Here is a 26,195-nt window from a genome sequence, read left to right as displayed (position 1 = left end):
CCTCCTCCACACTCACACAGGACCTCAGATCACGTCTTTCGTTTACTCCTTAATTGGAGTTTTGAATGAAAAGGGGACTATCGTTCCTGTTCTGATCGAGAAATGAAATCGTTCATACACACTGGATCAGCATTGGAAGTGTGTGATGATGATGGGGGGGGGGGGGTGCGATAATCTGCTGGAGCGAGAGGTGGTTTGATATAAAGCCTGGATTAAACATGGACCTCCCCCCGCTCTCCCCCCACCAGAGCCTGCCCGAGTGTCAGGGTGATCTCAGCTCGGAGGGACGTCTGACCTGGTGCCTGCGTGCGCGCGGGTGGGGGTGTGGGGGAGTGAATGGCGGGGGGGATGGGCTGGGTTCATGGTGATCAGGTGGGGCCGGCAATAACAGGGGAGTTTCGCTCTGTGGTTAGAGACCAGACGCCCATCTGCCCCCCCCCACACACACTCACAACACACATAAGCAGGGGAGATGTGTGTGTGTGTGTCAGAGAGAGAGAGAGAGAGAGACGAGAGCGTGACTACTCCCTATACCAGCCTCACCATCTTGCCACTTCTCATCAGCAGTCTCCAACAACAACACAGGGTGAGAGGGGTGGAGGGAGGGAGGAGGGAGGCAGGGGAAGAGAGAGGAGTGGTGGGGGGCTATGGGAGAGAGAGAGAGAGAGTCGAGAAGAGAGAGACGAGAGACGAGGAGAGAGAGTGAAGAGTGAGAGAGACGTGACGCGAGGAGAGAGAGAGAGAGAGAGAGAGACGAGAGAGAGAGAGAGAGAGAGAGATGAGAGAGAGAGAGAGAGAGAGAGAGAGAGAGAGAGAGAGAGAGAGAGAGATGAGAGAGAGACTGTAAGCAGGGTGGGCTTGGCAGGCTGTCTGTGTGGAGCACATCCCACTAGTGGGGGAGTCAGCTGTAGTGGTTAACCCCTTCATCACAGTCAGCTGGAGTGTTAACCCCTTCATCACAGTCAGCTGGAGTGTTAACCCTTCAATCACAGTCAGCTCCTTCAGCTGACCTGGGCCAATGAACACCCGGCTGAACGGGGCGGCTGTGGCGCAGGAGGTAGAGCCGCCGTCTAATGATCGCAAGGTCGGCGGTTCGAGACCCGGCTGGCCACATGTCGAAGTGTCCCTCAGGCAAGACACTGAACACCCAAATTGCTCCCAGTGAGCGGGCCTTGAGCGCCTTGCATCTCTCCATCATCTCTCCATCATCTCTCCATCATCTCTCCAGCCAGGTCTGTCTGTCTCCTGAGTGACCGACGATGAAGAGGAGCAGAGAAAAGTGTTGTCAAGCTTCATCTTACGGTGACAGTTTGCAAGCAGACTGAGTGACTGCTGAGGGGAGAATGCCGCTAGCTAGCACTGTGTTTTCCGCTCACTCAGGCTGAAGACACCACCACAGTTAGCAAGCAGACATTTACATTTTGGGCATTTAGCAGACGCCTTATTCCAAAGCGACTTACAATCAATACATTTGACTAAGCAAGTGAATCATCAATCCACCAGTCGTAGCAGGAAGAGTGATCTAGCTCAGGCCCGGGGCCATTGGCCGTCTCAGTGATGAAGGAAAAAACGTTTTTTTTAATATAGACACTGGAGAACAGAGAAACAGTACAAGGGGGGAGGTAGAAGTCATAGGGGACACAGTATAGGGGAAAAGTGGGTGTCTCAGGAGGAGCAGTTAAGGTGTAGCCTGAAGAGATGGAGGTCTTCAGTCTCCGACAGAAGATGGGTAGCTAGTGACTCTGCAGTTCTGACAGCCGTGGGAACTAGCTCATTCTACCAGTGGGGAGCCAGTGTAGTGAAGAGACGTGACCGGGCAGCGCGACTGCCATGTTGGTGTAGAGGTGGTGGGGCCAGTCGGCCAGCAGAGGTGGAGGAGCGGGTATACAGACAATTTATTTGAATATCTGGACATCCAAGCTATGTGATGTGTGTTTGTTAGGTGTGGTTTCTCTTTTTTCTTTTTTACTTTATTTTATTTTACTTCATTTATTTTTTACGTCCTTTTTTGTTGTTGTTGCTGTTGTTGTATGCGAAAAAAAGAGGTGGAGGAGCGGACATGAGTGACTGGTGAGTGGACGGACGCCGCTAGCTAGCACTGTCCGCTCACTCAGGCTGAAGACACCACCGACCTCTCTGTTTACCGCTCTGTGCACACACACACTATTACCGGCGAGAATAAGTAGGTATTAAGTAGGTATTTTGCGAGGGGGGTTTAGCGCTGGATTAACATTGGGGAGTGTGTGTGTGTGTGTGTGTGTGTGGGGGGGGGGGGGGGGGGCGGGGGTGGTATAATTAGATCTGACGTTGTCTGGAACACCGGGGAGAGTGGGTGGGGGTCCTTGCTATGCGGCTTCAGATCATCACGTCCTGTTCTAGGAGTGTACGGGGTCGACCCCCCCCCCAGGCTGGGCCCTGCCAGTCACCACGGAGGCAAAGACATATTACTGAACGGGCCTACCGGGCCCAGGCCCAGGGGCCCCAGAGATCAGGGGGCCCTTTGCATTTCTTGTCGCAGGGATGCCGGTAGAAAATGTCCTACTGTAACTGGGACAAATGAGATTCCTTATATGAACGTAAAAAAACTATTTTGAATATACTTTTGAATATACTATTTTGAACAATTTTATAGGGGCCCACGTCTTGCAAAAAAAAGAGAAGCTTGTGCGGGCTACATAGTTTCTATAGCCTACTCAGATTCTAATGCGAATACAGGCTACATTCCCATTAGATTAATGAGTAGGCTATAGAAACTAGACACTAGAGGGCGCCATTAAAGTTTGTGTACTGGGGACAGGTCACGAGGTCACACTGGTGCAGGTCTTTTACAGATATTTTATTAAGGCTGAAGATGATAAAAGCCCACAAGGACTACTCCGCGTAATTATCGATTGTGGCCTGCAATCTATGTTTCCAAATGTCTATGTTGCGCTGCGGCTATTTTTGACTCTGCCTGTAACCAATTGCGAATGGGAGCGGTCATTCTCTGTGCTGTCCAGGATTAAAAACGAATTGCGGACTAAAATGACGCAACACCGTCTCAAGGCTCTTTCTCTCATGGCAATTGAGAGCGAACTGACCAAATCACTGGACTTTAATGATAGCGTGGATGATTTTGCATGAAGCAGAGCCAGGAAAAAATGCATTGCATAAGGTAAGACTATTTTATGATTAATTTAGTCTTATAAAGCCATCCTGTGGTTGCTATATATGACACCATAGTGTTGCCAATAGTTTTTGGTTGAAAGCGGTGTATTTTGTTAATGTACTGTTGTTGGCTTCAATTGAGTGTGGCATGCCTGTGTTGTAAATCCTGTGTCGTTGAAATACAGGTGAAATTGTTCTAGTTATTATATTGTGCTGTTGGCTTTGAGTGTTCCTCCGATGTAAAACCTGTTGAGATGCAGGTAAACGTAGGCTATGTCTTATATGCTGTTGGCATTGTGTTTACTTGCGCTCTAAAAAAAATGTGTGTTTGCGCTGGGGAGGGGGGGGGCCTTTCTACACGTCCAGGCCCAGGGGCCCATTTTTTCATGATCCGTCTATGCACGGAGGAGCTGCTTATGTAACAGACAGGGTCCGTCGCTGGACATCTGCCTGAACACGTGTACGCCAGGGTTTCCGTTAGAAAAAATTGGTGTGTCGGACAAACGGGAGAAATTCCGGTCATCATATTAAAATATAATATAGGTGTTTGTCGCGGTGATTAGCTGTTGTGTAGCCTATATAGGCCTATGCCATTTAATGTCTATTTCTCATCCGATACGATTAGATGCAAACTATATAATAATATAGGCTTTCATGATTCGCATGCGCTACTATGGCATATGTCCAGGGCTGCACGCGCGCCACACTGGGCAGCCTAGTCACCTTTGCTACTTTGAATTACGACTGTAGGCCACTTTAAGATGTTTATTTCAATTGCATTAATGGTATTTGAGTATGTAATTGGTAATTTTAAGTATGCCTAGTTTAGCTGTTGATGGCTATTTGAACGGACTGCATCGATCGATCAATGAACGGACTCCACATTACGTTAACTGAAGTGTGTTAAATAGTTTCACGACAGTAATGTACGTTTTCTATATTCTCTTTCCAGTTTTACCCTTTTTATCAATAAAACAACGTCATTTCTATAACCACGTCTCGCTGATTGGGAAGGCATTAAGTCTAGCTGCCTGTCAAATCATGCTTACTCGGACTCAGGAGTATGAGAATGAGGAGGATGTATCGGGGGGATACACACCCGTGGACTATTTCAACTTAGTGGCACAAATTAAACTCTAACACTATAGATAGACTAAATTGAACTAAAATGATGGACACCGACTGAATAACTGAGTGGGGGGAAGACAGGTCTCAAATGTGGAACAATTATAACATTTAATACATAGGCCTAAAGATAAAACATACACAAATATGAATGAATGAATGAATGAATGAATGAATGGTCTTTATTGTCATTGATATAGTACAGGTACCAAACAACGACATTTGGGAGGGGGGGCTCCCCTGGTGCTAGGAAAAAAACTAAAAACAAGAAGGGAAAAGAGCTGGTTTACATAAATAAAGGCTATGTACACTATCCACTATACTATACTATACAAATAAAACACTGTGCTGTACTCTATGCTATGCTATACCTATTCTAACATTTCCTATCTCTGAACCTTATGTACCCGAGGGTTGTCATATTGCACATAGTGTTATTGCACATTCATTTAAAGTGTCGCAGTTTGCAGGTTTGAAATGTTCACAGTTGTGTTTCAGTATTGCACTTGATTTCAATCTAGTAGCTGCCATCAAATTGTCTAGATTGTCCAGGGCCTAGAACCTAGGTCTTTGCTGTATTCAGGGCCTGAATGGCCCTGGGGTAGAAGCTGAGCTTCAGTCTGTTTGTCCTTGCGAACATGGTCCTGAACCGCCTGTCCGAGGGCAGCCGAGCAAAGTGTTCGTACCCAGGGTGGGATGGGTCTCTGGAGATCTTGGAGGCCTTCCTGAGGCAGCGTGTGTTGTACAGCTCTTCCAGAGAGGGGAGGGGGGCGCCGGTGATCTTCTGGGCCGATCTCACGACTCTCTGTAGCGCATTCCTCTCTGCGGCTGTGCAGCTGGAGAACCACACGCAGATGCAGTAGGTGAGGATGCTCTCCACTGCGCAGCGGTAGAAGGTCACAAGCATCTCCTGTCCGATGTGGTTTTTCCTGAGGACTCTCAGGAAGTAGAGCCGCTGTTGTGCCTTCTTGATGATGGCTGCTGTGTTGATCTTCCAGGACAGGTCATCCTGTATGTGCACCCCCAGGAATCGGAGGGTTGAGACTCTCTCCACGCTCCCTCCATCGACGAGCAGGGGCTGGACCTCAGATTTTTTCCTCCTGAAGTCCACGATGATTTCCTGGGTCTTTGACTGGTTCAGCAGCAGGTTGTTAACCTTGCACAGCTTGCCCAGCTGCTCCACCTCATCCCTGTACGCCGCCTCGTCCCCCCCCCCGAGATGCAGCCCACCACGGTGGTGTCGTCTGCAAACTTTACGATGGAGTTGCTGGGGTGGACGGGGGTGAAATCGTAGGTGTAGAGGTTGTAGAGGATGGGGCTTAGCACGCAGCCCTGGGGGGACCCAGTGCTGAGTCTGAGGGCTGTGGAGGTGTGGGAGCCCACCCGCACCCTCTGGGGGCGGTCAGACAGGAAGTCCTTGATCCATGCACATATATAACAAATATATAACATTGATATCCCTAAACTCAAATGTAGTGTGGTATTGTCAACCTAATCTAATCAATCCTAATCTAATGGTACCAGTAGCCCAGGTTGTCGATAGTAGCGCACGTGGAGATGGACGAATGTAGAGGATGAAAGTTCAATGGAAACTCCCGGAGTAGAAGAGGTAGCCAGGGGGAGTAGAAGAGGTAGCCAGGGGGAGTAGAAGAGGTAGCCAGGGGGATGTTATACTCTGAATCTCCCGACTCAGGGCTGGAACGGGCACGGCAGGCTCAATCAATGAACGGGGTGGAGATGGCTAGCGTCCTTTACTAGCCGCATCTCACGGCCCTCGGTGGTCATTCACTGTGCTCTAGCACATCCAAAACACGCAGAACAATAACCTTGACTCCTGTCACTGCAGTGGTTTTATTTAGACTAGATCAAACTAAATTAACTAACGAATTTCTCCCTCACAACTACTCCCGAAAGGTACCTTCACTCTCCGCAAACCACAAACTACTACTTGTGAGACAGGGTTGCCAGATGAGTCGGGTTACCGCCGAATGGACTACTGGGTTTAGCGGTTATTTAGCGGACTAGTTAGGCTGTAAATTGTCAATCCCATCTGGCAACCCTGCTGCTGTTTGTTCATCGCGTAGGCTAGTCTACACATTAATAATCAAATAAAAAAATATAGCCTATATATTCGTCTTTTTTAATGTAGAAGGAATCAGAATATGTGACTAATTATTTTTAGCAAATTGTATTCAAATTGTGCTTAGAGGGAATTATTTTCACCGGACATTATGACCGAAGAGGTTTAAATATGTCGGACTTCAATAGATTTTACCGGACAAAGACCGGTAATTACCGGTTAACGGAAACCCAGGTGTACGCTCTGTCAGTGACGGGTGAAGTCAGCCTGTCATCGAGGCCAGACCTGACGTCCAGTTGAATGAGGTGCAGAACTGTGTGATGGTGGTCAAGACCTAACACATGTGTCTGGTGTGGTCAAGACCTAACACAGGTGTGTGGTGTGGTCAAGACCTGAGGTTGAACAGGCAGCGCTACATGGTGTCTGGGCTCAGGAGGTAGAGCCGGCGTCTAATGATCGCAATGTCAGCGGTTCGATCCCCACGTGTCGAGGTGTCCTTGGGCAAGACACTGAACCCCGAATTGCACCCAACGAGCGGGGCCGGCACCTTGCATGGTAGCTTGCCGCCATTGGTGTGTGAATGTGTGTGTGAATGGATGAATTAATGAAAAACGCTTTGGAATAACTAATAAACTTTCAGTCTATTTACCACTACGTATGGCGTAAAAAGGGCACCACGTACCAACATGAAAACATCATCCCAGCAGTGAAGTACGGTGGAGGGAGCATCATGATTTGGGGCTGCTTCGCTGCCTTGGGGCCTGGACAACTTGCCATCATGGAGGGGAAAATGTATTCCCAATTGATCAAGTTATAAACAGGATACGGTCAGGGTGGCTGTCCACCCGCTGAAGCTCAGTAGAACCTGGGTGATGCAGCAGGACAATGACCCTAAACATCTAAGTGGATCTACTACAGAATAGCTTCCAAAAGATAAATCGGGCCCAGTCAGAGCCCAGACCATAACCCAATGGAGATGCTGCGGAATGACGAGAGAGAGCCGTTTACACCAGACATCCTAAGAACATGGCTGAGCTGAAGCAGTTCTGTAAGGAGGAATGGTCCAGAAGTCCTCCTGAATGTGGTGCAGGAGCGCTGGCTTGAAGTTATTCATTCCAAAGGGTTCACATACTTTTTCTTGCCACTGTATGTAGAATATTGGTGTTGTATGGGTGGATTAGGTGTAGACAGGTGGGGGGGTTCTGGTGAGGCCACTGTGAGCCCACTGTCTGGTCTGGTACACCTCCATGAGCTTCTGTGTGTCGGATAACACAGAGAGGAGGGAGGGAGGGAGGGAGGGAGGGAGGGAGAGGGAGGGAGGGAGAGGGAGAGAGGGAGAGGGAGGGAGAGAGAGGGAGAGAGAGGGAGAGAGAGAGAGAGAGAGAGACAGAGAGAGAGAGAGAGAGAGAGAGAGAGAGAGAGAGAGAGAGAGAGAGAGAGAGAGAGAGAGAGAGAGAGAGAGAGAGAGAGAGAGAGAGAGAGAGAGAGAGAGAGAGAGAGAGAGAGAGAGAGAGAGAGAGAGAGAGAGAGAGAGACTCAGAGAGAGAGAGAGAGAGAGAGAGAGAGAGAAATCTAGGCTCAGACCTAGGGGGATGTCTGGTGGAGTTCAACGTAAGGGAAGGCCATAATGGAGTTGTATGGATGCAGAGCAGAGTAGGTCTGCCTATTGGCACCATTCATTCTGGGTTGACAGTTCCGCTTAGCTGCATTAAAATACTGCAGTTTGTGTGTGTGTGTGTGTGTGTTTTAGGGCTGTACATATTGTGGGAGATGCAGTAAATAAGGTTGTGTGTATGCAGGCCTGCCCATGGGACTGGCTGAGTGTGTGTGTGTGTGTGGTGTACAGTATGTAGGCATGCCAATGACTAGGCCCACATCATTGCACACATAGTGCTGTGTCATCTGAGAGCCTTGCCCTTCTGGGAGTATCTGTTACAAGAGAGAGAGGGGGGAGAGGAGAGGGAGAGGGTGAGAGAAGAGTGAGACAGGAGAGAGACAAGAGCGAGAGAGGAGAGGGAGAGAAGAGAAGAGAGGAGAGGGAGAGAGGAGAGGAGAAGAGAAGAGAAGAGAGGAGAGGAGAGAGAGAGAGTGGAGAGAGAATGGAGAGCATTCTGGGCTGTTTACTTCCTCCAATCTGCGAGGCGCCATTCTGCCAGGCCAACACAAGCAGGTCGTCCCAGCAGCCCCGACCTGCCAGCTGTGCTGGTGTATACCATGTCCCTCCCCAGCCCTGGTGTATACCATGTCCCTCCCCAGGTCTGACCTGCCAGCTGTGCTGGTGTATACCATGTGCCTGTCCAGCTCACAGCAGCCGGGGGCCACAACACACATTGGGTGAAAGGTCAGAGACGTTGTAGGCCTTCTCCCTCCATTGACAGTGTGGGCAATGCTCTGCAGTCACTTCTGCCCACACCTACTGACCTGTCTCCTATGCATCTGTCAGAATACAGTTATTCCTTCTGACCTCAATTCGTTTTTTCGGTATGTGGTTAGTGACTTCCCTATATTGATAAGCAAGTCAGGCCCAATCCCATTAATTGTGCCCCTACAATGAAGCTCTACCCCTCCGTGTTTTGCACATTCACGTGTAGGGGTAGGGTGTCCCGATTCTTGTGGGGATAGAGAGGTAGAGCCAAGTGGTAGGGCTACATGACCCTCTAATTTTTTTTTTGAGTGTGATGCGATATCTTCCAAAATGCCCTGCGAATCAGCAGCAAGATAGTGGCGAACGCACACGCAACAAAAGAAACCCACAAATTTACTTATTTTGTTGTTACTTTGTTAATAAAGATTTAAAAAATTATAATAATCATCGTATTATCTTAGTTTAATGTCATTTCAATGTATTATTAGCATCCGCTAGTATGCTGATGTCTTTAGCTAGCTAGCTGAAGTTACAACATTGTTTTAACATTGTTTTAAGGCTGATTTGTGCATGACAGTCCCGCATTTTGACCTATTTCCATGTCGCATTTCCCCCCTTTGATGGCATATGATGCCTGAAATTGAACTTAAGTCCAGCAGCGAAGTTGTTGCACTTGTTACCTCTCCTCTAATATCAGTGCAGACTGGCAGGGTAGGAGCAGGGTTGTTACCACTCTAATATCAGACTGGCAGGGTAGGAGCAGGGTTGTTACCACTCCTCTAATATCTGACTGGCAGGGTAGGAGCAGGGTTGTTACCACTCCTCTAATATCAGACTGGCAGGGTAGGAGCAGGGTTGTTACCTCTCCTCTAATATCAGACTGGCAGGGTAGGAGCAGGGTTGTTACCTCTCCTCTAATATCAGACTGGCAGGGTAGGAGCAGGGTTGTTACCACTCCTCTAATATCAGACTGGCAGGGTAGGAGCAGGGTTGTTACCACTCCTCTAATATCAGACTGGCAGGGTAGGAGCAGGGTTGTTACCACTCCTCTAATATCAGACTGGCAGGGTAGGAGCAGGGTTTACCACTCCTCTAATATCAGTGCAGACTGGCAGGGTAGGAGCAGGGTTGTTACCTCTCCTCTAATATCAGACTGGCAGGGTAGGAGCAGGGTTGTTACCACTCCTCTAATATCAGTGCAGACTGGCAGGGTAGGAGCAGGGTTGTTACCACTCCTCTAATATCAGACTGGCAGGGTAGGAGCAGGGTTGCTAGCCTACAGAGCACCGCTATTCTGTCATGAACTGACCTGATAATGAAGCTTTGTTCTTTTTTATTTGATGACTTGTTTGATCGATCGATAGCGTGAAACTTAAGTTGTGAACGAACCGCGAGCGTCCATGCTTGTATCAGGGTCTTGAAGGGTCGTCCCATTTCATACGGACCCATTTTCAACCCCGACCCCTTGTGACTCTGTTCTGAGGGGCAAGCTCAAAAGCGAGGAGCACTCGAGGGGTAGGGGGTATAAAAAAAAGATGGGATTGGGCCCTAATGCTACCCTCTCTCCCTCCGTCCCTCCTTTCCTCCCTCCCTCCCTCCCTCCCTCCCTCAGACCACATCCCAGAGGACCTGCGGGACCCCTTCTACACAGACCAGTATGAGCAGGAGCACATCAAGCCCCCCGTCCTGCGCCTGCTGCTGTCCGGGGAGCTGTACTGCCGGGTGTGTGGCCTGGTCCTGAAGGGGGAGCAGGCCGCCTCTCTGAGGAGCCACCTGTCCGTCATCCAGGCCCTCTCCCGCAAGGGCATCTACGTCCTGGAGGGGGACGACACTCCCGTCTCCCACGACGACCTCAGCGGCGCCCCCGTCAAAATGGTGAGGAGAGGAGACCTCAGAGGCCTGGGGGAGAGAGGGAGGGAGGGAGGGAGGGAGGGAGGGAGGTTTAATGGGAGTGTATCGGAACTGATGGTGTGTGTGTGTGTGTGTGTGTGTGTGTGTGTGTGTGTGTGCATGGAGTGTGTGAAATATGTTGGTCCTTTGTGTTGAGTGTTTGACTGTGGAACAAATGAGTGTGTGTGTGTGTGTGTGTGTGTGTGTGCGTGTGTGTGTGTGTGTGTGTGTGTACTGCCGTAGTGTGTGTGTGTGGTCTTTCTTTTGAATTGTATAAAGCTCTCTTTTTGTTGCGGTCGTCCTGTGAGCCGAGGAGCGATGCCTGGTGGTGTGAGCACTGTAAATCTGCTGCCAGACAGTACTGTACTGTTACGTCTGTCAGCGGGGGGGGGGGGGGGGGGGGCGCAGGGAAGCCATCTGCTCTCACCCTGCTGGGTCTTATCCTCGGGCCAAATTGGCAGCACACACCCACACCCACACCCAGCACTGTGTGTGTAGACATGGTGTGTGTGTGTGTGTATAAGCAAGCCGCCAGCCCATATGTTAGCTTAGCTAGTGCACCAACAAAGCGAATAGGAGGAGATGTGATGGACAGCGTTGCTCCTGGTAGTCATGGCGATGAGAGAGCCAGCTCACGTGATGCATACTGCGGCCGGTGCTTCGGGGAGGCTGGCCTCGGCGCTTACGGCTTCCCGTTGTTATGGTTACTACGGATCGTGAGGAATTCGTCCGCCCCGGCTTACCGCTCAGACGTTCTGCTCCGTGAATGACCTCCGGGGGGGGGCGGAGTTAGCACTGAACAGAGACACGGTGGTAGTCAACAGTCGACGGTACCACTGATGTCTTGCAAATGACTGTAGAGGACCCAGTTCACTGACAACCACGCTAGGCTACAGAATCAGAATCAGAATCAGAATCAGAATCAGAATTGCTTACATCAATGTACTGATACAAGGAGTCAAATCCTTGGGTTTAGGTTCAATTAGGCATTGGCATTGCGGTAGAGATACAAAATACAAATACAAAAATTAGAAGAAGTAGAAATACAAAAAGTAGAAATACAAGATCAATAAAGAATAAGCAGGATATAAACAATAATCAATAAAGAATAAGCGAGATGGACAACAATCAACAATAGCTGTATATACAATAGCGTCAGAGCGTCAATAATAGAATGGAGAGATAGATAGCAGCAGAATGCGAGTCAGCATATCAACATTTGATCACTTAATGTCAACAAAATACTTGTGCAAAAAAAGGTGTGCAGGTTGCAGTGTGATGTGACACACTGTCATACGGTGTGCTATATGGTGCAAGTGGAGCAGTCTAGAGTTCAGGTAGGTAGTGACCCAGTAGTCAGGTAGTCATAATGTATTGTTAGTACAGTGGGGGTGCAGTGGGGGATTGCCTTGTGCCAGTGCGTTTCGCTAGGAGTCTGATTGCTTGTGGGAAAATAGCTGTTCGACATCCTCTGGGTTTTTCCCCCGAGACTACGGTACCGTTTCCCCGACGGCAGTAGTTTGAACAATTTCCTGTTTGGGTGACTGGGGTCCTTGAGAATCCTTAGGGCCTTGCTGACACAACGATCACTGTAGATGCTCTGGATGGAGGGTAAACACACAGCCACTGATCTTTTCGGCTGTCCGCACTATCCTCTGCAGCGCTTTGTGGTTTTGGGCAGTGCAGTAGTTCCCCGTACCAGGCAGTGATACAGCCCGTCAGAATGCTCTGGGTTGTGCCTCTGAAGAAGGCCCGTAGTATCTTTGGCCCTACACCAACGTTTTTCAGCCTCCTGAGATGAAAGAGGCAGCGTTGCGCTTTTTTCACCCCTTAGTTGGTGTGTTCATCCCAGGTGAGGTCGTTGATGATGTGAACCCCTAGGAACTTGATGCTGTTGACCCTCTCTACAGCAGACCCGTTGATGGTGATGGGGTCTTTTTCCTGAAGTCCACCACCAGCTCTTTGGTCTTGTCGGCGTTGAGAGCGAGGTTATTGGCCTGGCTGTACTGGGCCAGACGGTCAACCTCGTTTCTGTAGGCCGTCTCTGGTCGCCGTCAGTAATCAGGCCGATCGCTGTTGTGTCGTCTGCGCACTTGATCACTGTGTTGGAGCTGTGGGTGGCCACGCAATCGTGTCTGTACAGGGAGTAGAGGAGAGGGCTCAGAACACAGCCTTGAGGGGCACCTGTGCTGACAGTCAGGGGGGCGGAGGTCTTGGAGCCCATTCTCACCCCCTGTTTTCTGTCCGTCAGGAAGTCTAGGATCCAGCTGCATAGGCTGGTGTTGATGCCTAGGTCCATAGGCTGGTGTTGAGGCCTAGGTCCATAGGCTGGTGTTGATGCCTAGGTCCATAGGCTGGTGTTGAGGCCTAGGTCCATAGGCTGGTGTTGATGCCTAGGTCCATAGGCTGGTGTTGAGGCCTAGGTCCATAGGCTGGTGTTGATGCCTAGGTCCATAGGCTGGTGTTGATGCCTAGGTCCATAGGCTGGTGTTGATGCCTAGGTCCATAGGCTGGTGTTGATGCCTAGGTCCATAGGCTGGTGTTGATGCCTAGGTCCATAGGCTGGTGTTGAAGGACCAGTGAGTAGCGGCGTGTTGCTGCGTGTCAGACCTCAGCCCTGGTTGAGTTAGGTGCTGTTTGGCAGTGAGTCACACATGCTGATGCTCTCTCTATTCCACCCTCTCAGGTCGATAGTCCCATTTTGGGCCCTGTCTGCGTGTGCTGCCTGCTGCTGGCAGGGTCAGTTCTGTCCTTGGATGGACCAGACAGTTCTCTGGACCTGCCCAGCCACCAGGAGAGAGAGATCTGTTGGCCAATCAGGGCATCATCAGACGTGATGAACTCAACAAGCAGGCTAATGAGAACATCACATGGAAAATGAGTAGTACCATGAGTGACTCCTGTTAACCCGGTTTCTGGCCGTGCACCTGGGACACATTCTGCGTGCGGTTGACAGATTGGACTTGAGAACCATGTTTATTTTGGTGTTTTGTGGAGCGTGTGTTGTGGCACTGTGTCGTGTCTCACTTGGTGCCCTGAGCTGTCAGTGTGTCAGGTCATGTTAATGCACCAGGTGTCAGTCTGGCGGTTTTTAACAGGCCTGTCTTTGACCTGTGAGGATGACTTATTTGAGGAATTCCTACCCCAGGACTTGTAGAGCTTGCTTTGTTCAGAGATTAAGCTTAGCCTTCTGAATCAGGGACAGTCACCAACCATTTGAAAAGCATTTGCAAAGGTCGTCCCAAACTGGTTTCATGAACATGACAATGAGTTCAGTGTTGTTCAGTGGCCTTCCCAGTCACCAGATCTGAATCCAGTAGAACACCTTTGGGATGTAGTAGAACGGGAGATTCACAGCTTGAAAGTGCACCTGAAAAAAATTGGCAGGAATTGCGCGTGATGCAATCATGTCATCACTCATCATGGACCAGAATCTCAAAGGAATGTTTCCAAAATCTTGTGGAATCAATGTCACGAAAAATTTAGGCTGTTTTGACAGCAAAGGGAGGCCCTACCCAGTATTAGTATGTGTTTATTAGTGGTCCTAATAAAGTGTCCGGTGAGTGAACATAACGTCACCTCTTGTATGTGCGCAGAGCTCTCACATCCCTCTGATCGATGCTCTGATGATGGCCTATGCCGTGGAGATGGTCAGCATAGAGAGGGTGGTGGCCAGCGTCAAGCGCTTCTCCACCTTCAGCGCCTCCAAAGAGCTGCCCTTCGACCTGGAGGACGCCATCGTATTCTGGATCAACAAGGTGAGCCGAGCGTGCCTGTGTGAGTGTGTGTGTGTGTGTGTGTGTCTGTGTGTGTGTGCGTGTGTGTGTGTGTGTGTGTGCGTGTGCGTGTGTGTGCGTGTGCGCGCGTGCGTGTGTGTGTGCGCGTGAGTGTGTGTGTGTGTGTGTGTGTGTGTGTGTGTGTGCGCGTGTGTGTGTGTGTGTGTGTGCGCTGACCTGCGTCTGTCCCTCAGGTCAATATGAAGATGAGGGAGATCACAGAGAAAGAAGTCAAAATTAAGCAGCATCTGCTGGAGTCCCCCAGCCACCCCAAGGTAACCCCCCCCCGCCCTTCTATCTGTTTTTGTTTCTCTGCTCTCTTTTTCTCTCTGGGGGGTCTCTGCACGGTGTTTGGGCTTGTCCAATCTCCACTACCAGTTTGCACAATTCTCATCTTAAAATCGCCCTCATTAGCCTATGCATGAGTGCCTGTGTTTCCCTCCTCTAATTGGCCTGTTTTCAGAAACCCTTCGATGCTTGGTGTGACCTCCTCAGACTGGTCTGTGATCAGATCTCTTTCCGTAGTCTAACAGTGAAGTGTGGATCTGATCCCTTGTGACTGCACCTTCTGACCTGTCTGCTGCTCTTCCTGTTTGTGTCTCCCTCAACTCCTCCCCCTCCGCCTCTTGGATAGTCTCCCTCCAAATGGTATTGGAAGCTTGTACCTGTAAGTGTAACAGCTAGCTTCTCCTGTGTGTGTGTGTGTGTGTGTGTGTGTGTGTGTGTGTGTGTGTGTGTGTGTGTGTGTGTGTGTGTGTGTGTGTGTGTGTGTGTGTGTGTGTGTGTGTGTGTGTGTGTGTGTGTGTGTGTGTGTGTGTGTGTGTGTGTGTGTGTGTGTGTGTGTGTGTGTGTGTGTGTGTGTGTGTGTGTGTGTGTGTGTGTGTGTGTGTGTGTGTGTGTGTAGGCCTGTAAAAATTCCACATTTTCCTCGACAATTGCTCCCAATGAGCGGGCCGGCGTCTTGCATGGTAGCTTGCCGCCATTGGTGTGTGAATGTGTGTGTGAATGGGTGAATGAGAGGCCGTTGTAAAGCTCTTTGGAAGGTGAGTGTAATCCATTTACCATTTCACTGTTATGTGACCCCGATAATGTAATAACACAGCAACCTATGAAGTAAACCCATGCCTCTTTATTATCATGAAATGTATTTTGTCACCCTTCACTTTCTCTTACAAATTTGGAATGGCAGTTTTGGAGATGTAAGTCTTACTAGGCAACTCGTATTGTTTTTGGCTATCAAAAGAGTACAGCATGTCTTTAAATGCTGGCTTCTCCACTATATTGAAAAATAATTCAATTCAATAATAATGTATTAAGCACTTTGAGCTGCAACGTTTGCAGGAAAAGTGCTATACAAAAAGCTAATATGATTATATTATTATTATTATTGAATGGCCGCATCTCTTTCGCGATGCAACCTGTCACTTTGTCTGTGATGGCGCACCATTTGGAACTGTACCGCTTATGCTTTGTGCGTCTGCTTAACGACTCAGCAAGACCCACTTGCCGGGAGGGACCAGCCACTGCAGCGGCACCGGGCGATTTGTGGATGACGGCAAATTGGGTGGAACGGTGACTTTTTAGGTGTTCGCATTTTTTACAGCGACTGTTTTATTTTTTTCTTCAACAAGCTCCATCTCTCTACCGTGTAGGCTACTCTGTTTGCCTGTGTTTAGGCTACTGTGTTTGCCTGTGTTTAGGCTACTGTGTTTGCCTGTGTTTGCCTGTGTTTTACCGCTCGAAAGCCGACTTAATGAAGGCTACTATAATTGATCAACTGTAAATCAATGCGTGCGGGGTGTCCTCTGATAGGATAGCTACTGTTCTATCTCGCTACATGCGCATACATCTTCTGGAAACGTGTTTGATGGATGCAAACAAAAGTAGGACCATGAATATGAATACTGAAACAGGGGCGGCGCTAGGGGGTGGCTACTTGGGCTCAAGCCCCGGATGTTTTCTGAAAAGCCCCGAATGTTTTACTTTAAAAAAAAAAAAAAAAAAAAACTCTTGTGAGTAACGTGCAGTACCGGAGTCCAACAGAGAGGCAGCAGCTGCGCGACATTAGCCTGCGTACTGCGTAGCCTGCCCTGCCCTGAAGAAGAAGTGATCTCAATCAGTGCCTGACTTGCAAAATTGTAAGGATGGATATCCCAAAGTTGTTTTCAACAAAACAAGCGCCAAGAACTGTTGCAGCAGCAGTTTCAGCAGCTGACAACAATGACATCACCAGCAGTGATGACATAGATGATGTTTCAGGTTTGTGAATCTTATTAGAAAGGTGACTGACTCACTGACACTACTTTTCCGGTTTGCTAATGCTAGCTGGCTATCATAACATAACGTTATGTTATAATGAAAATGAAACATAGCAAGGTACTGTTACGGTACATGGTAAGAAATCAAACAAAGGATAATACTTGTACAAATAAAGTGAATAACAGGCTGATAGTCGTTGATATCTGCACTCTGGTTGACTGAGTAACAAGTGAAAAAGAATGATGTAACGTTAATGTTACAGCTAGTAAACATGGAGTTTTCGGCCCAAAAAAAAAGCACATTTTTCCGGCGCGCTCCACGCGCACATTATATTCTTCCTCTGGGCTAAGCCCCGGATCTCCTACAATCCTAAATCCGCCTCTGTACTGAAACATACAACACTTTTTTTGACCGCGGTTAAGAGAAAAAAAACTGCGATACGTCAAATAATCGCCATTAGACGATTATTTCATAATTGTTACAGGCCTATGTGTGTGTGTGTGTGTGTGTGTGTGTGTGTGTGTGTGTGTTTGTGTGTGTGTGTGTGAGAGAGAGAGAGGGAGTATGTGTATGTGTGCGTGTGTGTGTGTGTGTGTGTGTGAGAGATAGTGTGTGTGTGTGGGGGGGGGGTATTTGTGTTTGTAAGAGGTGCACTTGAGTTGAGCCACCCTGGTTAAACAGCAGCGTTTCAGAAGGGTCTCGCTGACACACAGTGGCACTGCCCCCTGGTGGTTTAAGTGCACCATGTACACACAGAGACACTGCCCCCTGGTGGTTAAAGTGCACCATGTACACACAGAGACACTGCAACAGATGCTTTCTCTTGACTGCAGAGTCACTGTGTCTCAGTGGAGCTGTGGAATGAACGCTGTCTGTCTGTCCATCTGTCCGTCCGTCCGTCCGTCTGTCTGTCTCTTCTGCTCTGGAAAGGCTGTGGCAGTAAAGTGAGACTACTAACCGACACAACAATGGCTGCCCTTCATCTCCTCCTGACTCACTGTCCACACAGCAGCCTGTGACCAACGCTGTGTCCACATGGCTCAAGTCCATAACCCCCCCCCCCCCTTCATCTCACCCCCCCCCCCCCCCCCCATCTCTCTCTTCTCCCCAGCCTGATCTCATGCATGCGCTGGCCCATTGCCTGCTGGAGCCGGAGGAGTTCTCTCGCGTGGTAACGTACACCCCATTAACCCGCCCCCGGCACCCCATTCTAACCTGCTGCACACCCAAGCCTTCCATACTCCACTCCATACTCCACTCCATACTCCACTCCATACTCCACTCCATACTCCCTTCCATACTCCCTTCCATACTCCCTTCCATACTCAACAGTCACTACTTGTCACTAGTCTCACCAGTCATATCCAGTCCATCTACTGTGGACCAGATAGTACATAGCACAGAGCTTGGTCACTTGGTGTTAGCTTTGCTCCTCATAGCTTGAGTGCATCTCTGTCTCTCTACTGACTGGGCTGTGGGACTGACTCTGTGATGTAGCTCAGACGGTGGGACTGACTCTGTGATGTAGCTCAGACTGTGGGACTGACTCTGGGATGTAGCTCAGACTGTGGGACTGACTCTGGGATGTAGCTCAGACTGTGGGACTGACTCTGGGATGTAGCTCAGACTGTGGGACTGACTCTGGGATGTAGCTGTAGCTCAGACTGTGGGACTGACTCTGGGATGTAGCTCAGACGGTGGGACTGACTCTGGGATGTAGCTCAGACTGTGGGACTGACTCTGGGATGTAGCTCAGACTGTGGGACTGACTCTGGGATGTAGCTGTAGCTGTAGTTGTTGCTGTTATCCTCCAATAGATCAACACAGAATCAACTGGCCATGTTAAACACTGGCTAAGGCTCTCTAGTTTCAAGTTTTGTTGTTACGTCCCATTATACAAGTGTAAAAGAATACAATTCTTAGGGGGTGTTCACACTTGACTTCTTTTTTAAGAAAAAAACGCGGCCTTCAGCGCCTTTTTACATACAACCCTATGGGGAAAAAAGTGTGAGAAAAACGCAGCTGCCGCCGCCTTTTTCAGTTGAATTTATTTAACTTTTCAGAAAGGCGCTGTGTGATGTCAAGCGCCTTTCTGACAGCTGACCAATCAGGACGAGGAGAGTAGGTACGCGTGTACCTTCCCTAGTAACCAACTTCCTAGCAACCGGTGCTCCAAGGCGTCAGACCCATCAAGATGGACAAAAACAATGTAGCACATGTTGTAGAATGTAGAACAACTCGTGATTGCTACTGGTGTTTCATAACGTGGTTCCAGTGTTAGCAGCATTCGGCAGAAATCTTCATTTTCCGCAACACTGTTGCAAATATACCCAGTTCGACACAACACACCTTGCAAATATACCCAGCGATAGACTTGGTAATAGTCGTAGCCTCTGGGAGTTAAAGGGAAGCCTTGTCTGCCTCTTAGACATGACTACATCGTCATGATTACAAAGATGCCACTTGAAATGCATGAAATCCAAGTTTATTACATATTCGCCTAGTATTTGACTGACTGTCAGTCACGAATGGTCCCAGTATTGCTGCAGAGCACGATATGTTATTGCTGATATTTTAGTTTTAAATATTTTTGTTTTTGTCTTTTACCAACTGCTAAGACAAAAATAAAGTAAACTAGTTACTTTAGCTAGCTAAAGATATTGGCCCCCCAAATCATTTTACAACTTGTTATAATTATGTTACGATGTTTCTCCGCATTGAAGGTATATAAGCAATGCAGGGTGCGCTCGTGAATTCGCTTTGAGAGCGCCGGAGCGCACACTGGGTTCAACGTCATAAAGGGACCAGGTAATTTGATTGGACAAGAGGCATTCCATGAGTGCTGATCAGATTTCCAGGGCGAATTTACGAACGCAGCTAGCGAACAGAAGATGAAAAAAACGTCAGATCAAATATATAAACAGGTTATTTTGATAAACTGGACACATTTTGGGAATATATATGGTTACTTTCTCGCCTGAAAACATATTAAAACTTCATAAAATGACATGTTAACACTTGTATTGCCAAAATTACAGCTTTTAGCCAATGGAGGTTTAAAATGGACGATTTAAATTGCCCGCTGCTAGCCGGTGCGAAATGCATTCTGGGAAAAAGGCGGTGAAGGTTGCGCTTTTTTCCTTTTCCCATGAAGTCAAGTGTGAACACCCCCTAAAGCCCGATTTATGCTTCTGCGTCGAATTTACGCGCGTCTACGCTGTAGCATACGCAAGGGCTCTCCTAATTTATACTTCTGCGTCGCGTTGATCTGCTCCGTTGGAACGGTGTACTCATAGTGGCATAATCGCAATTTTTCTTGTTATGCTTGTTGTAAAAAAAATGTCCATAATGCATTGAAATGACATTAAACTAAGATAATACGATGGTTATCATATACAATCAAATCTTTATTAATAAGTAATTACAGAAAAGGTAAATGACATTTCTGTCATGGCTTCCGCATTCCTACGAGAGAGTCGGAATGTGACGCAACTAAGCGGACCAATCATAGTTCTTATAGATAACTTTACATTAAATATGTCTATCATAAATATAATTTAAACCCAACGAACAGCCATAGGACTCCCTGTAACTAATCATTTATTTCGAAATAAACAGGATTGTACATCTCGTAAATGTGAATCTCGCTCCTTATAGGAAGGCTGTGCCTGACGCTTCCATAGGGTGCTCCGTTGGAACGGTGTACTCAAAGCGGCATAATAGCGATTTTTTTTGTTATGCTTGTTGTAAATAAAAGTTCTATGATGCATTGAAATGACATTAAACTAAGATAATTCGATGGTTATCATAATTTTTCTAATCTTTATTAATAAGTAATTACAGAAAAAGTAAATGACATTTCTGTCATGGCTTCCGCATTTTGGCCGACGAGAGAGTCGGAATCATGTCGGAATCATGTGCTACCAAGCGGACCAATCACAGTGCTTACGGTTGCGTAGGCATTGCCGCGTAGTTACATTTTTGGAGAGGTGCGCGTCAATCTGGGCCTACGCAAGCTACGCCGTAGCCTACGCCGTCGATTTTACGCAGAAGCATAAATTGGGCTTTAGGCGTCGGTTCCTGACATTGCAGCACAAGTCAATAAGGCAATAGGCAAGATACGTCAAGATAAATAAAGTGACAATAGTACAAGACATAACGAGACAATTGGACAAGTGACAAGTTGTGGGAGACAAATAAGACTAATAAGACAGGACACAATTAGCAGTACAAATAGTAAAATATTAAAATATCTAACCTGGCCTGGCCTGTGATCACAGCTAAATAGAGCCATTCAATGTGCTATGTCACTGGCAGGTGCTGGATGCCAAGCAGACACCCACGTGTGTGGGTAAGAGTGTGTACGTGTGTGTGAGTGAGTGTGTGAGAGAGAATGTCATTGTGCGTCTGTGTGGGCGGGAAATGGATATTTCATGAAGCTGCTCTTTAGTTAATTGAATAAAGCCCCCCTAATAGTGTAGCAGATAAGGTTCACTTGTGGATAAAAGCACCAACATTTTACTGAGTGTACCTCTTGGGTCATTCTTTGTAAAAAACCTGTTAGCCACGTACATTTCAAAATGGCTGCCATTTTGGCAATTTTTAACCAATCTCATTGTCGTAGCCGATTTAGATGATTCTGGTGTTGAATGACAGGTTTTTAACTATGGAAAACTCAAACACTCCTTTTTAGGTCTCCCTCTGCCAATTATTCAGATTTTTTTCAGAAGTAATGTGAAAAATCTGCATAAACACAACATTATTTCAGCAAAACGTTTTTTAATCTTCACACCTGCAGCTACACAGTGCTGTACAAGAAAGTCCAAAGCTGTAGCATTTGCACCTTCCACGGCATTCAAATGTGCAACTCTCTGCAATAGGGGGGAGATCGGTCCACAAGATCTGCCACAGATCACCTTTCTTTATCCATCCCCAGTCGGCAGGACTTTGTGCTTCTGGTTGACAAAGTGTTGATTGACCCCATATGCATCCTGTCTGGTAGGCAGCACGCTTTACATGCTGGAGTAGAGCAGCTTGAGTAGGAGGGATGGCTTCATATGGCCTCTGCTTCCGAGCAAATGTCCAGCCTTGCATCGTCAGCACCATCAGCTGTACTGGACCTGTCATACATTGTGAACATCAGAATTATCGCCACAAATATCCCAGGTTTGCCATGCAGTCTTCTTGCCTTTCCCACAGAAGGCTGACACAACATCACAGCCAGTGAAGGCATGGAAGAACATAATTCCTTTGCTCTTCTGCTATCCAATACACAGAATACACAGAGTTCATGGATGGGAATCCATCCCAGGTTCCGGCCTTGGCCGAAGGTAATCCATAGTTTCTGAAGACCAATCTCTTGCAGGGTCAGAAGAACACTGACTGATATGACGAGAACGTCAGTGTCATTGGCTTTGATGAGGATGCTTTTGCGGCCCTCCTCTACTGCCTGCTTGGCATGCACAAATATTCGAGTGTCAGCTTCCTCATGAGGTCCCCACTGTCTTCCTGGAAGGGATTGCCCATATCAGTCATGTGTTTATTGACTCTCAAGGAACACTTTTTGAGCTTGCGGTGTCTGTTCATGGTGGCTTGCATGTTCACTTGTCTTTTTGGCTGCCGATGCTGCCTCATACCGTGTGACTAAGTGGCTGACTTCAGGGCCAGCTACCATCCATCTTCTCAGTGCTGATGGATCCTCAGTGATACCAATGGCTCCACTGTCAGCCTTGATGACTGCATTGGCCTGCTCATGAAGCAGAGCCTGGTCGATGGCCATTGCTGGGAACGCACAACAAGATTTGTGAACAACAATCTTTCCACTACAGAACTCCTGGGCCACCGTAGGATGTTTCTCCTCCAAGGTCACCATATCTGTCAGGTGGATTGGAAGCCATTGTGCATTGTTCATGTTGTTGTTTGCTTCTCTGTGGTCAAAAATGTATGGTTTGATAGCAAGATCATTCATATTGGACACCAAGTTCCCCCCAAAATAGTATTTCCAGGCCGAAAATGGTGGCCATCTTGCATCTTTATTTTTGCGTGGCTAACAGGTTTTTATCAAAAGAGCAATACCGTGAGAGCATTTTACAAATTTGTATGCTTTTATCCACTTTTTTTCCCCTATAGAAATGCATTTAGCCGCCCCACTATAAGGCATAAAAGGGGGTCTGTTGAGAATATGAAGTTCTGTGTGTGTGTGTGTGTGTGTGTGTGTGTGTGTGTGTGTGTGTGTGTGTGTGTGTGTGTGTGTGTGTGAGAACGGTGACTTGTTCGTAAACTGATTCTGAAACGCTTTCTTCTTTGTTGAGTTGTGGCTCTGTCCAGGCTACTGTCTGACCTCTGACTTCGCTGTGTGTAGGTGCGTTACCGCAGAGACCACCTCTCCGGGCGGACGCCTCAACACTTCCCCCTGCTGGACAACCTCATGAAGGACGTGTGCGACGGCGCCGCCCTGCTGGCCGTGGTTCACTTCTACTGCCCTGAACTCATGAGGCTGGAGGGTAGGGAAGAACGGCAACATACGGCAAAGAAATAGTAGTAGTACATTTGTGATGATTATGACAACATTATGACAACATTAAGTGATGATTCAACATTCATCTTAGCTCCTGTGATCGTTCGGGTGAAGTGACAGTACACTATGTGTGATGGAGGTTAGCTACATTAGCCCCCATGCTAACCGAGGCACCATGTCTCCTCCCCCAGATGTTTGTCTGAAGGAGGCCCCCTCCATAGCGGACAGTCTGTACAACATCCAGCTCCTGAGGGAGTTCTCTAACGAGTACCTGGACAGAGGCTTCTACCTGCGACCTGAGGACCTGCTGTATGCGCCTCCGGTGCTGAAGGTGAGATCTCTCTCTCCCTCCCTCCCTCCCTCCCTATCTCTCTCTCTCTCTCTCTCTCTCTCTCTCTCTCTCTCTCTCTCTCTCTCTCCTATAAGTGAATCAACTCTATCATAGACTGAGTACCCTCCCGTCGGAAAGACCTTAACCCTGGTCCAGTCGCATCGATCTGACGCCCTTTCCGCGGTTCCTATCTCTCCCCAGATCAACGTGATGGTCTTCATCGCCGAGCTCTTCTGGTGGTTTGAGATGGTGAAGCCTGACTTCGTCCAGCCCAGGGATCTGCAAGACATCAAAGACGGTACAGGAAGGAGAGACAGAGGAGTATTTCAGAGACTGTCGTACACATGTTGCTGTCCTTAGGACCCGTTCCTGCTTGTCGGAGCTGTTTGGTTGACATCCTCTCTCCCGCTCCTCTCCCAGTGAGATCACTGCTGCAGCCCAAGAGTTCCCGCCCCCATGTGCCCATCTCCAACGCCACCAAGCGCAGCTTCCTGGCCACGCCCCCCCCTGACGCCACGGCAACGGCCCTGATCAGCCCAGATGTCTGTAACAGGTAGGACTCGCTACTGCCCCCCTCTGGCAGTGTGTGGATCTCCGTCTGTTTCTCTCTTGTTCGCCAACCTGAGAGAGGTCTGTGTGAACGTGTGTGAACGCGTGTGAATGTTCTAACATCTGTTTCTTTTCCCACGGTAGCAAAGTTAGTCCAGCTGCCAGCCCGTCCCATTCGTTACTCCCCCTGAGACAGCGGCAGCAGAACGCCCTCCAAGAGGAAGACAGCTTCGGTAAGAGGAGACAGGCTCTGGTTGGGGTGGTAGACCAGAGGAGACAGGCTCTGGTTGGGGTGGAAGACCAGAGGAGACAGGCTCTGGTTGGGGTGGTAGACCAGAGGAGACAGGCTCTGGTTGGGGTGGTAGATAGGGATGTCCCGATCCCATTTTTTCACTACCGATACCGATACCAATCCGATATTTGTATTTATTGTTTTACTCCTGAATAATAACAAATACTTCCCCAGTATATAGTCCACAACAACAGTTGGCTATTAAAGACTGCCAGCCTTTATTCAAGCAACAAAAACAGTACTCTGCAGTACTCAGTGACCAACTGGTTAAAACTATTTAGACAGCAGCATTCAGCATTGTAGAAAAAAAGAGTTACTGTCTGATTTCTAGTTTTAGTGCCTTCAGGTTTTTATTCTATTTATCTTCTCTTACAAATGGCAAATCAATTATAGGACCCTTTTTAAAAGTGTAGCCTAGTGACGCTGCTGGTGAGACCAGAAATCGAAGGGGTGTCAACAATATCTGGTTTTCTTTTTTTTCAACTCAAGTTTTAAGTACCCAGTCCATATAATAAAAAACAGTTATAATCTGTGGATTGGATTAACTATTCTCGTTTTTCGGAGGCTACCAGTAAGTGATAATGACTTGTAAACATACTCTCGTTTTAGGACGTGTTCAAAAGCAAGGACTGTGTGTTCATCTAGTTATGTGTAGTTATGTGTAGTTATGTGTTTTTAGCATGTCCATGTTCTCTCAGTATGTTGTGATTATATAAAAACGCAGTTAGACGTTTGTAGCGATGTACCGCTGTTAGCCGCTAGCAGCGTTTGTTGTTGTGGTTTGGTCAGTCACTTTTCTCCTGTCGCATTCCCATTCGGTGCACCAACATTCAAATACTCGTGTCTGAATTTTTTTCCGATTTCAATGTATGACGCATCATTTGAAAGCTTACCATCTGTAGTTTCAGACTATGTAAATAACCGAAAAATTACTAAAGCAAATGGTTTATGATTTCACCAGCTAGCATCATGACATTGTCAGACTCATTACAAACAGGTAGCAACTAGCCAACTCTACTGTTGTCATCACGTGAGTGACACGCCAGATCGGCCACGCAGATCGAAGCCTATTTTTTTTCTGGTGCGATCTGCGATCCAGCATTCAGGACCAATATCGCAGCGATATCCGATATCAATATCGGATCGGGACATCCCTAGTGGTAGACCAGAGGAAACAGGCTCTGGTTGGGGTGGAAGACCAGAGGAGACAGGCTCTGGTTGGGGAGACCATCACAATATGCCAATAGATCATCCATGTTTATTACAAAGTTTAGCACAAAGCTCTCACTCACATTTGAATGGTTTTGTGTTTTTCTAGGGCAGATGAACAGGTCCAGCTCTATGAGCCATATGGACAGTCAGGCTCAGGGGTCGATCCTGGCCTGGCCAGAAAGGAGGCCGAGGTGGGTGCTGGACTATACCATTCATATGCACTTCCGTCTGCCCTTCACTCTCTACCGACACTTTAACACAACGTCTTTATTTAGAGATATGTGACAGGGTTTCATTAAAAGGTCCGCATCTCGGCAATTGTGAAAGCTCGCAATCGAGCCAAACATTGAAGCGATGAAGAACCCACTCGATATCATATCCAACAGTTTTACATTCACTAAATACCTACATTTAGTTAGCAAAGTCGGGTGGGGGGTATTAGTGTGGCAGTGTGTGTAGCCACGCCCACCCCAGCTGTATGTAAGGAGCCATCAGCGTTTGTTGACAAGTATACAAGATGGAGGCTGAAGCTCTCGCTAATGCTATCAACAGAATGTCATAAGCAGGCAGAAATATCGACAGTGGGCAATTAATGAACTCCTTCATATTGGACTATACATAACGGGAACTCCGAACGGGAACTCCGAACTCC

General features: G+C 47.9%; 1 protein-coding gene across 1 annotated transcript in view; it reads left to right on the top strand.

Moving 5' to 3' along the window:
• Positions 1-7,378: 7,378 nt before the first annotated feature.
• camsap1a (calmodulin regulated spectrin-associated protein 1a) overlaps positions 7,379-26,195 on the top strand; it is a gene marked incomplete at both ends in the record, with an annotated part of 33,637 nt that continues 14,820 nt past the window's right edge. The window contains 10 exons of the mRNA XM_080529372.1: positions 7,379-7,400; positions 10,330-10,592; positions 14,204-14,365; positions 14,578-14,658; positions 23,004-23,145; positions 23,351-23,490; positions 23,692-23,788; positions 23,911-24,043; positions 24,184-24,272; positions 25,650-25,734. Coding sequence (XP_080385498.1) covers positions 7,379-7,400; positions 10,330-10,592; positions 14,204-14,365; positions 14,578-14,658; positions 23,004-23,145; positions 23,351-23,490; positions 23,692-23,788; positions 23,911-24,043; positions 24,184-24,272; positions 25,650-25,734 — 1,214 coding nt within the window. The remainder of the gene's footprint in view (positions 7,401-10,329; positions 10,593-14,203; positions 14,366-14,577; positions 14,659-23,003; positions 23,146-23,350; positions 23,491-23,691; positions 23,789-23,910; positions 24,044-24,183; positions 24,273-25,649; positions 25,735-26,195) is intronic.

Source organism: Nansenia antarctica, assembly GCF_963989245.1.
Source record: "Nansenia antarctica genome assembly, chromosome: 4".
Taxonomy (NCBI): Eukaryota; Metazoa; Chordata; class Actinopteri; order Argentiniformes; family Microstomatidae; genus Nansenia; species Nansenia antarctica.
This window is presented reverse-complemented; position numbering and strand designations above follow the sequence as displayed.